Source organism: Thermobia domestica, unplaced genomic scaffold (assembly GCF_964235325.1).
Source record: "Thermobia domestica unplaced genomic scaffold, izTheDome1.hap1.1 HAP1_SCAFFOLD_1505, whole genome shotgun sequence".
In the NCBI taxonomy this organism is placed as follows: domain Eukaryota; kingdom Metazoa; phylum Arthropoda; class Insecta; order Zygentoma; family Lepismatidae; genus Thermobia; species Thermobia domestica.
The window spans coordinates 23747-36672 of NW_027657215.1; the positions used below are offsets into that span (position 1 = coordinate 23747).

The following is a 12926-nucleotide window of genomic DNA, read 5'->3' on the forward strand; positions in this document are numbered from 1 at the left end:
GCAGTGTTCACCTCTGGTGCGGGGATTCCTCGTTCAATCCCAGTTTGCGCCAAGTGGACTTTGTAGCTGACAAACACCGTATGGGTGGGTTTTCTCGGGATCCTTCTACTTCCCTCATTTCACCATTTCATTCATTGTTATTGTCACAGTCTCTTTTAGCCTACACGGCATTAACTTCAGGATGTAAAACTGAAAGAGTTCATTTCCAGGGTTCCCACTTATTGGGGGTGCACGAATTCCCTGACTTTCCTTGTTTTCCAGATCGCAATTTACAAATTTCCAGGTCTATATATAATGTAAAAAAAGCCATGTTTTCTTCCGATTTTTTTTTTTTTTTATCTACTATGCATGTAGATGTACATAGTGTGTATGTGTAGTGAATAAACACAGATAGAGAAATTTAAAAAAATAGTTTATAAAATATCCTCTATTAAATAATGTATATTTTAAATAGGCTAAGGCAAAAAGAGAAATGGGTTCTGAGAGGTAAAAGTCCATTCTTAAAATTTCTTGATTTTTTTCAGGGTTTCCAGGATTTCCAGGTTAGTGGAAACCACGATTTCATTTTCGTTTCTTTCTGTAGGCACACACGGAATTTCATGTACTGCTTTTTAATTTGAGGATTCATCTTTTTTTCTTTCCTCCTGAAGAAAGAAACAATAATCCTAGATTTCACCACTTTGTAGCATTCTCCACTCATTTCAGTGAAGTAATAGCTCTAGAAGACAATGTTTCATGTCAGTTATGATGATAAACTCTTTTCCTCAAGTTTTTTTTTTTTTTCGCATGTTCTGTGGCTTTCCATCTCATTCCATGCGACAAAATATATTGTGTTTCAGTTTTGATGATTTTCTGTCGAACTTTCCTTGTTTTTCACTATACTCATAGCCACTAGCGTGCGCAGGACATTGGGAATGTGGGTGCCAGATCTAAAGTACCACCATATGGAATGTCGTCCTCCCCCCTGTCCCCTAAGAAAAGATAGCGTCATTGCACCCGACGCTGCGTCGGCGACGCACGGCACACATGCAGACGGGAAATAATTTACACGTAATCTCTTCTCAGTTTGTAATAATTCTACATAAAAAAGGCATCCATGGCACCCACGTTGCGCACGCCTATGCTCATAGCTCAGAATTATTTAACGTTTAGTATGGACTTAGAAATTTAGTCTGAATAAGTTCTTCAACAAACAACTAAACTTACAGTTGTTTACGAAGAACTCTTGACAAAGGTGCAAACCTCATAATACATAAATTAGTGGTTCCTTTTCCTGAGACAGCTTTTAAGAACTTCTCAATTGGTACGGGTCAGGGCTCCAAATATCCTGGAAGCTAGGTTGCAATGGCGACTGGAAATACACGAGTCTGGCGCCTAGCTAAATTAAGGCCGAAACATATAAGCCTAGGTATCAAATTGGGGCACAAAGGTCAGAAGGAAGTTTTTCGAATACTGGTAATGACGCACTTACTAGAAAATGCAACTGGCTAAGTGCCCTAAAAGAAGAATATTTTACACAATGGAATATCCATTTACACTGATTGTTTTGTCCCAACTTCTGGTCTCATTTGGGAAACAGACTATTTTATTTTATTATTATTACTGTTGTTGGCAACTGAGTTCTAATCCTTTCAGTATGTGTGACCAAGGACCATCCAAGTGTTTAAACAAAAATATACCGTAAATTCATTAAAGTATTATTTGCATGTATCATTTCTGATTGGAAAGTATGACAACCAGGATCTCTGCTAGCTGCTTGAGGGAAGCTGGTACAGACGATTTTAAACAAGTCATACTCAAACTTAGAATCTTTCTAGAGTTGTGAAAGAAGTTTTCAAAAGGAAAACAGACAGTGTCGAATAATCTACTCTGAAAAGACAAGTCAAACTGAAAATCACTTGTACAGCATTCCCACTGCCTGGATTAGAGTTTAGCGTACTTTTCAGCAGTGACGCTATATGAGATATGGAGTTACAACTAGCTTAACGTAGGATCCGAACCACATGAGCTCCCACTGGGAATCGAATGCATGTCTTCCATATAACCACGAAGAGCTCACTACCTGAATTGGATACCATTGGCTAGTTGAAGTATTGTTCCTTTAATATTGTATACACGAATTCCTTAAACATTTAGTGGTAGTGGTATATGATGTCGACTTGTTTCCCCACACACTGCGGGGCTAGTAATTTAGAAACTAAATGAGTTTCGATCGTGTTTTCGTACGTAAAATTATCTCCCAACATTGTAATACGAATCTGAAAAGTAGCCCTCCCCGCTAGACAGCGTGCACGCTTTTGGTGAATGCGGTCTCGGGTTCGATTCCCGGTGAAAAACCTTCAAAATTGAACACTTTACGGTGATTCGGATTCCATCTTAAACTCTAGGCTGACGTCTCATATTAGTCTCGGTGTTGAAAGACACGCTCAACTCCAATCCAACCAATCTAGAATACCTCGTATAGGCAGCAAGTAAACGGAGAGAGGAAGGATTTAAATATAAAACACTCAGAAAAGGTACTAACCTTACTGCAAAGCGATAATAAATCATACTCCACAATAAAACCGTGCAGGCCTGTGCTAAAAAGTCGCTCGTCGCACCATACTATCGCTTCAATGGAACGTTCTGCAGACCCTGGTATTACTCTCTCAATGTGTGGAACAAATTTCATGTCCCAAATTTCCAGGGAATTATCAGCTCTGAAATAAAACGAAAGAAGATATGGTCACTGCTATTCACAATTGCGTTACTCGTTCTATTCTGAAGTAATAATGGAGTGCATAACTGTAAGAAAGTTCACATTCCAAATGTTAAATACTGGTTAATTTCGACAAGTATTCGATTATACGATGATTTTATTATATATAAAAAAAAATAAAATTATACTAATCAACTGGATTTCAGTGTCACCTATCAAAACTCGCCAATAAATCCTGATTTGAACCATAATTCTAGGGTATAGTAATGTCAATAGAACACAGTGGTATTCATTAAAATAAATAAATAAATCGGCACAATCTTACAAAATGAAACTGAAATTTGGATCAACTTTTTTCTTAAGAATGTACAGAGGATTCATTAAAAGTTGATCTCAAAGATTAACTGATGACAATTCTTGATCTAGAAATAAATAAAAATTATATATAAAATGTTAACGGCATTAAATCGTTGGGTAACTGAAAAAAAAATAGAAACTTTGAAAAACACGATCAAGATACAAACAACTCTACCGGTATAATGACTTATAGGTGCTAGCGATAAATAAATATTTTCTTATGGCCAAGCCTGAGATTCCAAAAAATACGGCAGTTAATAAATTTGATTTCGAAGTTTCATTTAAATCACTCCCAAAGTCTGGAAAAGTCCCCTGCCGATTATAAAAGCTATTTTGTTGATGATTTGGTCTACCCTGATGTATCGGAAATCAGTTGTGAATGTAATAAATCATACACTCACATGACTAAATTGAATATAAAAAACAGGAGTAAAGAACATTTCAGAGATGCAAAAGGGAATGCAGCGGTATCTAGATTATCAAAACACTTGAACATTTCACAACCTAGATTTAAAGATGAAAACGTACTATAGAAAATTACTCGTTTGTAGAAAGGAACGTGTATCAATCATATCAATAGAGTACAAAAAACAAAATTCAGTATCGAAATTCTTAACTATAAATTCAATTACACAAGAGAACAAGTAGCATTATACTCGGGAATAAAATTTACAACTTCAAACATCAATGGTATCCAGGGTATATTACAGCGAAATTGTGTAAGGACTTTTAACATCAAATTATCATTGGATCATATGTTCTGGCAACTCTTGACAGTCCGAGCAAGGTAGAAAGTAGTTAATTTCAACAAGTGAAACCTGTATAGTCAGAAACGATATTAAGTATATGTTGAATGTATAAGAAATGACAGCTCCAACCTATAGTTAATATTGTTTCTGACTATACATAGAAACTTGTATGTAATTTTAATCTTCAGCTTCCTATATGTACCTAGTTATATCATAAATACTGTCACAAAATTTGGAGTGGCGCTGTTGGCATCCGGAGTGGCACAGTGCTGCCATCTGTGTATAAAGCGGAAGATGCATTTAGTGTGTGTTTGACTGTTCATGGCATACGTTGATATTGTACTGAGTTCTGATGCAGTGGGCGATTACGAAAATCGTGTAGCAGTAATTGCACTACATAAGGTCGGCAAGACAGCAGGTGAGATTTTCAACCTCCTGAAACCCCTACAAATCAGCAAGAGATTCGTGTATCGCGCCATACAGCGATAAACCGAGACTGGAACGGCAGCTGACCGCGCAAAGAGTGGCACACCATGAACGGTACGAATCCCGCAGGCCCAGAAAGCAGTCGCAGCACGAATTCAAAGAAATCCTGTTCGAACACAAAGTGTGATGGCTGCTGAGATGAACATCAGCAGAAATTCCGTGTCTCGTGTGCTCAGGAGTGAACTACATTTACGGGCGTATAAGAGGCGGACTGGTCACTTTCTGACCCAAACAGTAATGTCGCAGAGGGTCCTTAAATCAAAGAGACTGTTGCAGCGTTACGCCAACAATCTGCACAGAAAAATTCTTTTCACTGACGAAAAGGTGTTCACAATTGAGCAGGCCTACAACGCCCAAAATGACCGTGTATATGCCACGTCATCTACTCCAGCTGCTGAGGCAGCTCCAAGGGTTCAGAGGGCACATCAGCCTGCCTCGGTGATGGTTTGCTGGGGAGTGAGCTACTCAGACACAACCCAGCTGCATTTTTGCAAAAAAGGTGTTAAAACATTTGCCAATGTGTACCAGGACACAGTGCTAACACCTATAGTGAAGCCACTGTCTGCTACCATGTTCCCTGGAAAAAGCTGGACCTTCTAGCAGGATTTCGCAGGACGATGAAATTAGTTGATCCAAAGCATATTCTCCACTGCCACTACCTATATACAGACTGACTGGATTGCCAGAGTAGGAATTTTCCTATTTATTTTCTATATACAAAAAACTAGCAGGTTATACTCGTCACATGCGCATCAATCTTCATAATCTTAGTCACAAAGTTACATAGCAGTAATTTCCACATAACACTTTTCACAATAAAATTTTATTTTGAAACAGTCACGAACTTTCGTGGTAAGTGAAGGTATTTTTGCATAGCGTGACAACAATATAAAAATTCATATTAGTTCATAAATACAAGTGGTGTAGGAAAGTAAAGGTATTGATGGTTTCATTACTATTTTTTTTTTTTTTTTTTAAATTTTGATTTGATATTTAGGGTATTTTTTGGTTGTGTCTCTTATAACCTATGTCTCTTATTACCCTGGTCTCCCCTATAGTTAGTATTTACTTCAAGCTGGGATTTTATCATGTAACTTTGCTTAAAGGGGAATCCTTAGGGAGAAGATTTCAAAATTTGGAGCAAAAATATAGTATTTTATGAAGTTTTTATAATTACACTTATTATTGATGTGCATATCCAAGGGAGAGAGGAGGCTCAAGTATTTTCCATAAACCTAATTCTTCCTGTCAAAGGAATGGGTATTTCAGATAGTCTCTAAAGCAATGAGACCACATTCCCTTTGTTTTTGTAGTACATACTCGCGTATTACGAAAAGCAAATAACACAATGACTTTCTGCATGTATCAATTAATTACAAATCGAAAGCGACTCACTCAGAAAAACGAAATTACCGGTACTAGAGGTATATCTTCTCAATACTAATGGCAATCAGATCAAGAATTTCTACCAAATCTCGTATTCTTCTTGCGTATTTGGTGGAGTATGTGACGTATAGTATAATAATCATGTGTTACAACGGCCCTTCAATCCTAAAGCGGTTGTGAGAAAGTAGATTAGCAATTGAAAATGATATTTTTTTAAAAAATCCAACATTTCAGTTCTCCTACAAATCTATTTTTAATTTTAAAAAGTCATTATTTAATAAGCCGTTTTTACCTCTAGCCCCTGAACTTGAGGTATAATATTCCAGTATTTGACTGACATGTCTTGAGGGAAACTAAACGAATCTTAGTCAGGATGACTGGCTCAAAAATTTGAGTAATTGGGGATCTTATATATATTCTATATTACATAGATTTACTCATCTCCTTGTTACTCTAGGGCGCATGGTGGTTCAGTGGTAGAGTGCTTACCTCTGGTGTGTAGGGTACCTGGCTCGATCCCCGGTCAAGTAAGTTTGTGGTAGACATCATCCTTGTGGATTTTCTCAGACTCCCGTTACCTCCCACTTTTTTATTCCACCATCACCCACTTGCTTTAATCCTCGTCTTCCTTACGCTAATATGCATAATCGTGGAACGTTGAAGTCGAAGATTTCATTTTATTCTCTTTTTACTCTGAAAATTGTCTACTTTCTGTTTCCTAGCAATCGACATAAGCGGGTGTCAGTGGTGCAAAGTGTGTGCGACATTCTTTTAAACATTATATTTTATGTTTAGTTCAATGACACACGATTAAGAGGTTCACTTGAGAAGACGATTCAAAAAAAAAAAAAAAAAAAAAAAAAAAAAAAAATATAGGTACAATACGATGTGAAACATTTTTCGTGAAGGAATGAGTGCGTTAATATAAGTAATTTCTGTCATTGCACAGCATATTGAAATAGATTTTGAATGTCAATGAAAGTATTGTATGTGTAACTATTTACTGAAGCGGAAGAATACAAGAATGCAAATAGGGTAGAAATAAACGTCAGGAATTTCCGGTTCCTATGTTAGTCATGGACGTGGGCAATGGATGTAATGCAAATATACGGTATTATCACAATAGGATAGAAGAAAGATCATTTCGAAAGTTACTAATCCGAATATGTTTTCAATCAATCTACAGCAAAATCGACTGTTGTTCACGAAGTTCTTCTCGCAGCGGGCCATTTGTACCCGCGAAAACAGTGAAATCGTTTTGAAGGTAAGAATTACCACGGATATTTTAAGTATTTTCCCACTATCCTCGTTTATGCGTATACCCCCGTCGCTGACGCGCCTGCTACCGTTCGGGCCCCGCTGCTGCGCTCCTGCTTTGACTCGGTTAGATAGTATTCGTGCTTTTTAGTGGCCACCTTGCACAAGTTGGTTCGTGGTTTATGCACTAGTTCCTCATTTAGTGCATGTTATGTAGAAAGAAACGAGAAAATGCAAGAAATGTGTCAAAATTTAGTCGTACCATCTGCTGAAGTAATGCCCGATTAACAACCGAGCACTGTACTAGAGAGAGTGAGAGAGAGAGGGGGGTGATGAGATGAATGAGAATTTTGGCATAACGGAAGTTGGAGGAAACGAAAGAACCCCGAAAAAATCTAAGCACACGTTTCCCCAGAAATCGACTGACTGAACGATTTATTGAATAAAATGATCAAGGTAAAAACTTGCACAAATTTCTAAAGGACGCCATTCTTATGGACATGGCCGGATTAAAGTGGGTTTAGAGGGGCTAAGTGGACAGGGGCCTCCACTCTAATCAAAATCTCAACTGGTTATCTAAAGACAATTATGAAAATACAATCATTAGCATAAAACAAAAATACCCAAAAGTATGAAACATATTCCCTTAATTTTACTACTGTATTTTCCCAGAAATGTATTAGGTGAAGTCAGCAGAGGACACATATTTTTTTCTAGCCCCGGACCTCTAGACGGGTTAATCCAACCCTGCTTATGGAACACAGAATCACGACAAACAATTGTTCCTCAGATCATTTTTTTTTTCTAGCTTATTATTATGCAGTTAATGTCAACCTAAATGACTGATATTTCACGATTATTTTATACAGGGTGGCTCAAAAGTAGGTATACAGTCCTACAAAGTACATTTTAGGGTGCAGATTTAGTTTTAGCGCACCATATTATGGAGGATTTACAGGTAAAATTCAACACCTTGCATGAAAAGACATGTTTATAAGGAACAAATTTCTGCAGGTGACCGAATTAAATACGAACTAATACAGCTGTATTTTAAGTCTACAAGTGTAGGGCTATTAGTGTCAAATAATTACAAGTGCTTTACGACGGTTAAAATGAGTGAGTGCATATGATAGATAGCTATACTAGATGCTATTTTCCACAGGCGGCATAATATTTCTGCAAAGTGTACAAAACATATATTTTACGTTTACAAGTGAAGCGTTACTAGTATGAAATCATGACAAGTGCTATTGAAACTCGTATAATTGCCAAAACCCACTTCTTTTCACTAACCTCGCTTGCGCGCATATCCACAATCGCTGACGTGCCTGCTTCCTTCGGACGCAATCACGCGCTGTCGCACGGGCTCAGCGACGCACCAGCTTCACCATACCCTCACTCGGTTAGTTAGCATTCGTATTTTTCAGTGGACACCTAGCACAGCTTATTTTCAGTTTTTCGCACTGTAGTTCTTACGCTATACATCCGGAAGCCGTATTTATACTCAAATCGTAAAAGAATTGTATGTAATCTTTCAACAAAAACTTCTGGTGGCTCCCTTGAATTTCATGCCACGTGAGATGATATCAGGTCGCCCACCGCTAATCTTTTAGGGGACAATAAGGAGAAAATTGGTAAAATTACATTTTTTCAACAATTATTTCGACTGATGTGCGGAAAGTAAACCTGCACGTCATTTTTCTAGTTTATTATTATTATTATTATTATTATTATTATTATGCAGTTAATCTCAACCTAATTGACTGACATTCACGATTATTTTATATTTCCTCACCTTGATAGAGCAAGTCTTCTACTATTTGCTTCATAGCACATACAGTGAATGGCCTTTGGGTTGACATCGTAAAATCTTACGTTGTGTACTCGGCATGTACTCATTGTTTAGAGATCACCAATCACTCCGTCTTAATTTACACATGATACAAGAAAATAATCAAATGTGAGTACATTATCACTCAATTCTCTTAAGAAAAGTCAACATTTAAGATATTTCAGAGCACAACACACAACCCACATGTTCAACATTCGCCGCACCGCACGCTTCTCTATTGTTCGCAACAGTGCTGCCAGTGCATTGACACAAAAGTCGCTAAATGAAAGTTGAAATTACTATAATTTGGGGTGAAAAATCGCTAAAAGAATTAAAGCCAAAATAATACTATAAAACATTTACATTATCGTGGAATTTAACAGTGGACATTTTGCAATAGTTTGAAAGAAGGACATTAAAGTTAAGAAGCTTATTATACTTTTATTATAGAAAAAAATACTCTATTCGAAATACAGAATGTGATGAAATGGAACCAGATACGTTTTCTAGCCTATTTCTGGCTATTGCGTATTTCAAATATAATTTACTGCAGCAAAAAGAGTATAGTTCTTCGACTTACATCGGAAATTGTTTACCAACAAAACGACACGCAAAATAATTTTCTTCTCATATGCATCATCATGGCCTCTATAACTGCTTAATTAAAGCCGGCCATGGTATCATCCAGTGGGGGATCTTGGCCAGGACCGGGAAGGCCTAGGCCTCCCAGTTTTTTCAGGGACAAAATAATTTAGGCTATTATATATTTGAAAGTTTATATGTACCTATCACCAGTGGCGTATTTAGGGGGGTGACTTCCGGGCTTAAGCCCCCCCCCGAAGTCTTACTTAGTATAGTAAAGTAAATGAAATATCTTGCAGAATTTTCACATTTCCAGGCAAAGCCCCCCCAAAAGTTAGCAAAGCCCCTCCCGAAACAAAATCGTAAATACGCCACTGCCTATCACAGTCTGGGTATTGGCTGCCCCCCAGATTTTACGTTCTAGATCCGCCACTCGTATCGTCCTTTTTTAAGCTATCGGGCACAACAGACGAGCACTAGGCCCTACTATCAAAATCAAAACGAAAAATACAACGGGATCTGCTACGATCCCCATTCCATAATGGTTTTCGTCAACGGAACACTACATTTGCAATTTAGCTTGCGATAATCATCATACCAGCTATAATGACACTTGCCTGACTGTGTGTAAAATTTTTGCGAAGAGTAATTCGGAATTAGCTCCTAAATCGGAAAGTTCTTGAAGCAAACATTTATTCCGATGAGATTCAGCTTATCTTTTATTTTCTTAACCCGTAAGTACTCGCCCCATTTTATGACAGCAGTACTCCCGCGGAATTTTAATAACCCCAAAATTGATATTAGTTTTTTACAATATTTTTTTTAAAAATAATTAAGACAATGTACTATAACTCTAGACATGTTTTTAAAAGTATTTGCTGCCATTAGATTTTTTTTTTTTTTTTGTAGTTGATTTGAGACATTTTAAAATATTTTTTTCATCAGGATTATTGGATAGCAACACAAAAATTACTTGTACATTTGTGGGCGCCCAGTGCGAGTACTTAAAATTAAAAGAAGAAGAAGAAAACGCGGGAAATAAGGGGTTTCATTGGTGACGGTAAAATTGAAATGTTTATGCTAAAAAGTGGAAGTGGACGGGAAAATTAAATATTTATTATATAAATGTGATGTAGTTTAACTCGTGAAGCAATGCAGATATTAATTAATGTGTAAGGGAGATTATTATGTGTTTAAAATTAAGTGCGTTCAAGTTTACTGAAGTCAATAGTACTAAAAGTGTAAACATTGTAAGGTATAACATACGCCTGGATTTTTCCTGTGATGTGTTTTGAAGACGTTCAGCAAGTAACGGGAAGGTATTTCCCTACAAATTGACAATATAGAACACAAAGAGAGTTGCTAGACGCTGGTAGGTTCTAGATTACTGCTCGCCCTTCCCATTGAGCTGTAATAAAGACAGAAAACAACGTGCTCTGCGGGGCCCTAACCCACCTTTACTCGCTAACGCTCGCTGGTTAATATTATGTGAAATAATTATTAAAGTTTGGTACAGGAAGATACCAACCCAGCTATTAACCTATATGGGGAACCAGTAATCTAGAACCTTCCCCTAAAGGTCTTGTATATGCATGATTGGGTGTAGGCTAAAAACGTATTTAAAAACCCATGTTTTGAATGATTCCTAAGAATTTCTGCACTGTTATTCCCTCGCACATTCTTAAATAATTGCGTACATATTAATAATATTGCTGCAAACTCATGTGCTTGCACTTAGGAGTATAACTAAACGTTTGGATGTATCTAATAAAAAACAACGAAAAAGCGAACAAACTTGTGCCAGGTGGCCAGTAAAAACAAGTATGCTATAGTGGTGTATCCTGGAAATTTAGACATGTTTACTGCAGCTTGTATAGGATATCTTAACTCTGCAAAATTTCTCACTATATTCCATATTTCTGAACATCTTAACTGTATACTTACACAAGAACTTTATTCGAAATGTATATGCTAATTATAACAGTGTATGTTAGGCCCGGTGACACTTAATAGGCTGTGGAGGCTCAATGGGGCTCGTGATTCGATCCTGCCCGCCAAGTGGGCTTTGTGCTAAACGAGCACTGTGTGTGTCGGTGTTTTTCAAGGTTTTCTCGTTTCCTCCCACTTGCTTCGTTCCATTATTTAGTTTATCATCAGCTTCGTCGTCTCCTTTAGCCTTGGTGCATAATCGTTGGACACTAAACACAATAGATAAATACATGGGAATATTGGTTATTTATTGGTTGACACAATAAAAGGCATTTATTCCGAAATTGGTCGTCCGCTTTGCTTTTGGCTAAAAGCGTAATAATTGTTTCCATTGTGTACTAAAGTTTAATATTTAATTCAAATAGTATTGCCGAGCGAGCGTTAGCGAACGAAGGTGGGTTTGAGCCCCGCAGAGCACGCTGTTTTCTGTCTTTATTACTACTAAATGGGAAGGGGGACATGTGTTCTAGCTAGAACCTTGCCGCCGTGTTGGTTGTTATTGTTACATTGACAATTATAACTTTCTCCACGTTCCTTTACATGTATTAGCTTACCGCATTTTCTATAATCTATTTTTAGATTTATTAAGCCATGAGTTTTACTGACTTTTACTACATTTTCCTGATTATCACCAACTATGTTTACAAAACACATGCTCATTGCATTTCCATAATCCTAACCTTACGCCAAGTAGTTCCCTCCGTTTGCCAAATAGTTCCATGTTTAGAACTGTTTATATAAGAAAATAAACACAACTTTCGCTCTCCTTATACAATATGAAGCACAGAAATAAGCAAATTATTAATTTCTTCCCGGTAAACTTTCAAAATTTTCTTCAAATGGACGACCAGCTTTGGAACTTAACCCCAGTAAAATAGTTGGAACTTCGTATAAACTATGAAATTTGTTTCCTATTACTTTCTTGCAATCACTTGTAATTATTTCAACGCAAACTCCAGTCTCCTTGTCTTTTTTTGTAAAGTTCGTTTGATTTGATTTGATATTAGTGTCCCTTTCAACAGCGAGAATATATGAGTCTGGACCTACGGTTTACGTGGGATTCGAAGCACATGAGGTTTCCTCATGGAAATCGAAACAGGTTTCCTATCGTAAATTTCGAAATAACACCATCATAAAACTCGTAGCGTACTTTTTATCTTGTTTCACAGTATTTGTTTTCCGATGGAAGTCAAATATAAGGAGTTGAGTCTTTCCTGTCTTTTGTTCGGACCAGCAGTAAACCTTGATTCGTTTTAGGGAGGAGACGGAACGCTCTACCCAGGCTGTCGTACATCACAATCAGAATCTACGATACACTTCGAAGATCCACACTTATCTTCAGGACAAACAGCCAACTTAAATTCAACATTATTGCTTCCACACAGTCAAAACAAACCAAAGTGAAAACGAAAGAACACTACCCCACCGCGCAATCAACACTGAAGCGTACAATCACGAACGCTATCTCTATTTATTTTTTTTTTTTTTTTCTCCGTTTCACATTTTGACCCTTCCACTCCCACCTCTTCTATTTTGGACGAGGGAATGTCCGACAAGGGGCCGAGAGTAATATAGGAACAATTGACTTGTC

General features: G+C 37.3%; 1 protein-coding gene across 1 annotated transcript in view; it reads right to left on the reverse strand.

Moving 5' to 3' along the window:
* Positions 1-9015, reverse strand: part of LOC145677864 (U3 small nucleolar RNA-associated protein 4 homolog) — a gene marked incomplete at its 3' end in the record, with an annotated part of 30903 nt that extends 21888 nt beyond the window's left edge. Inside the window, 2 exon segments of the mRNA XM_081748161.1 lie at positions 2525-2699; positions 8729-9015. Coding sequence (XP_081604287.1) covers positions 2525-2699; positions 8729-8832 — 279 coding nt within the window.
* Positions 9016-12926: the final 3911 nt, after the last annotated feature.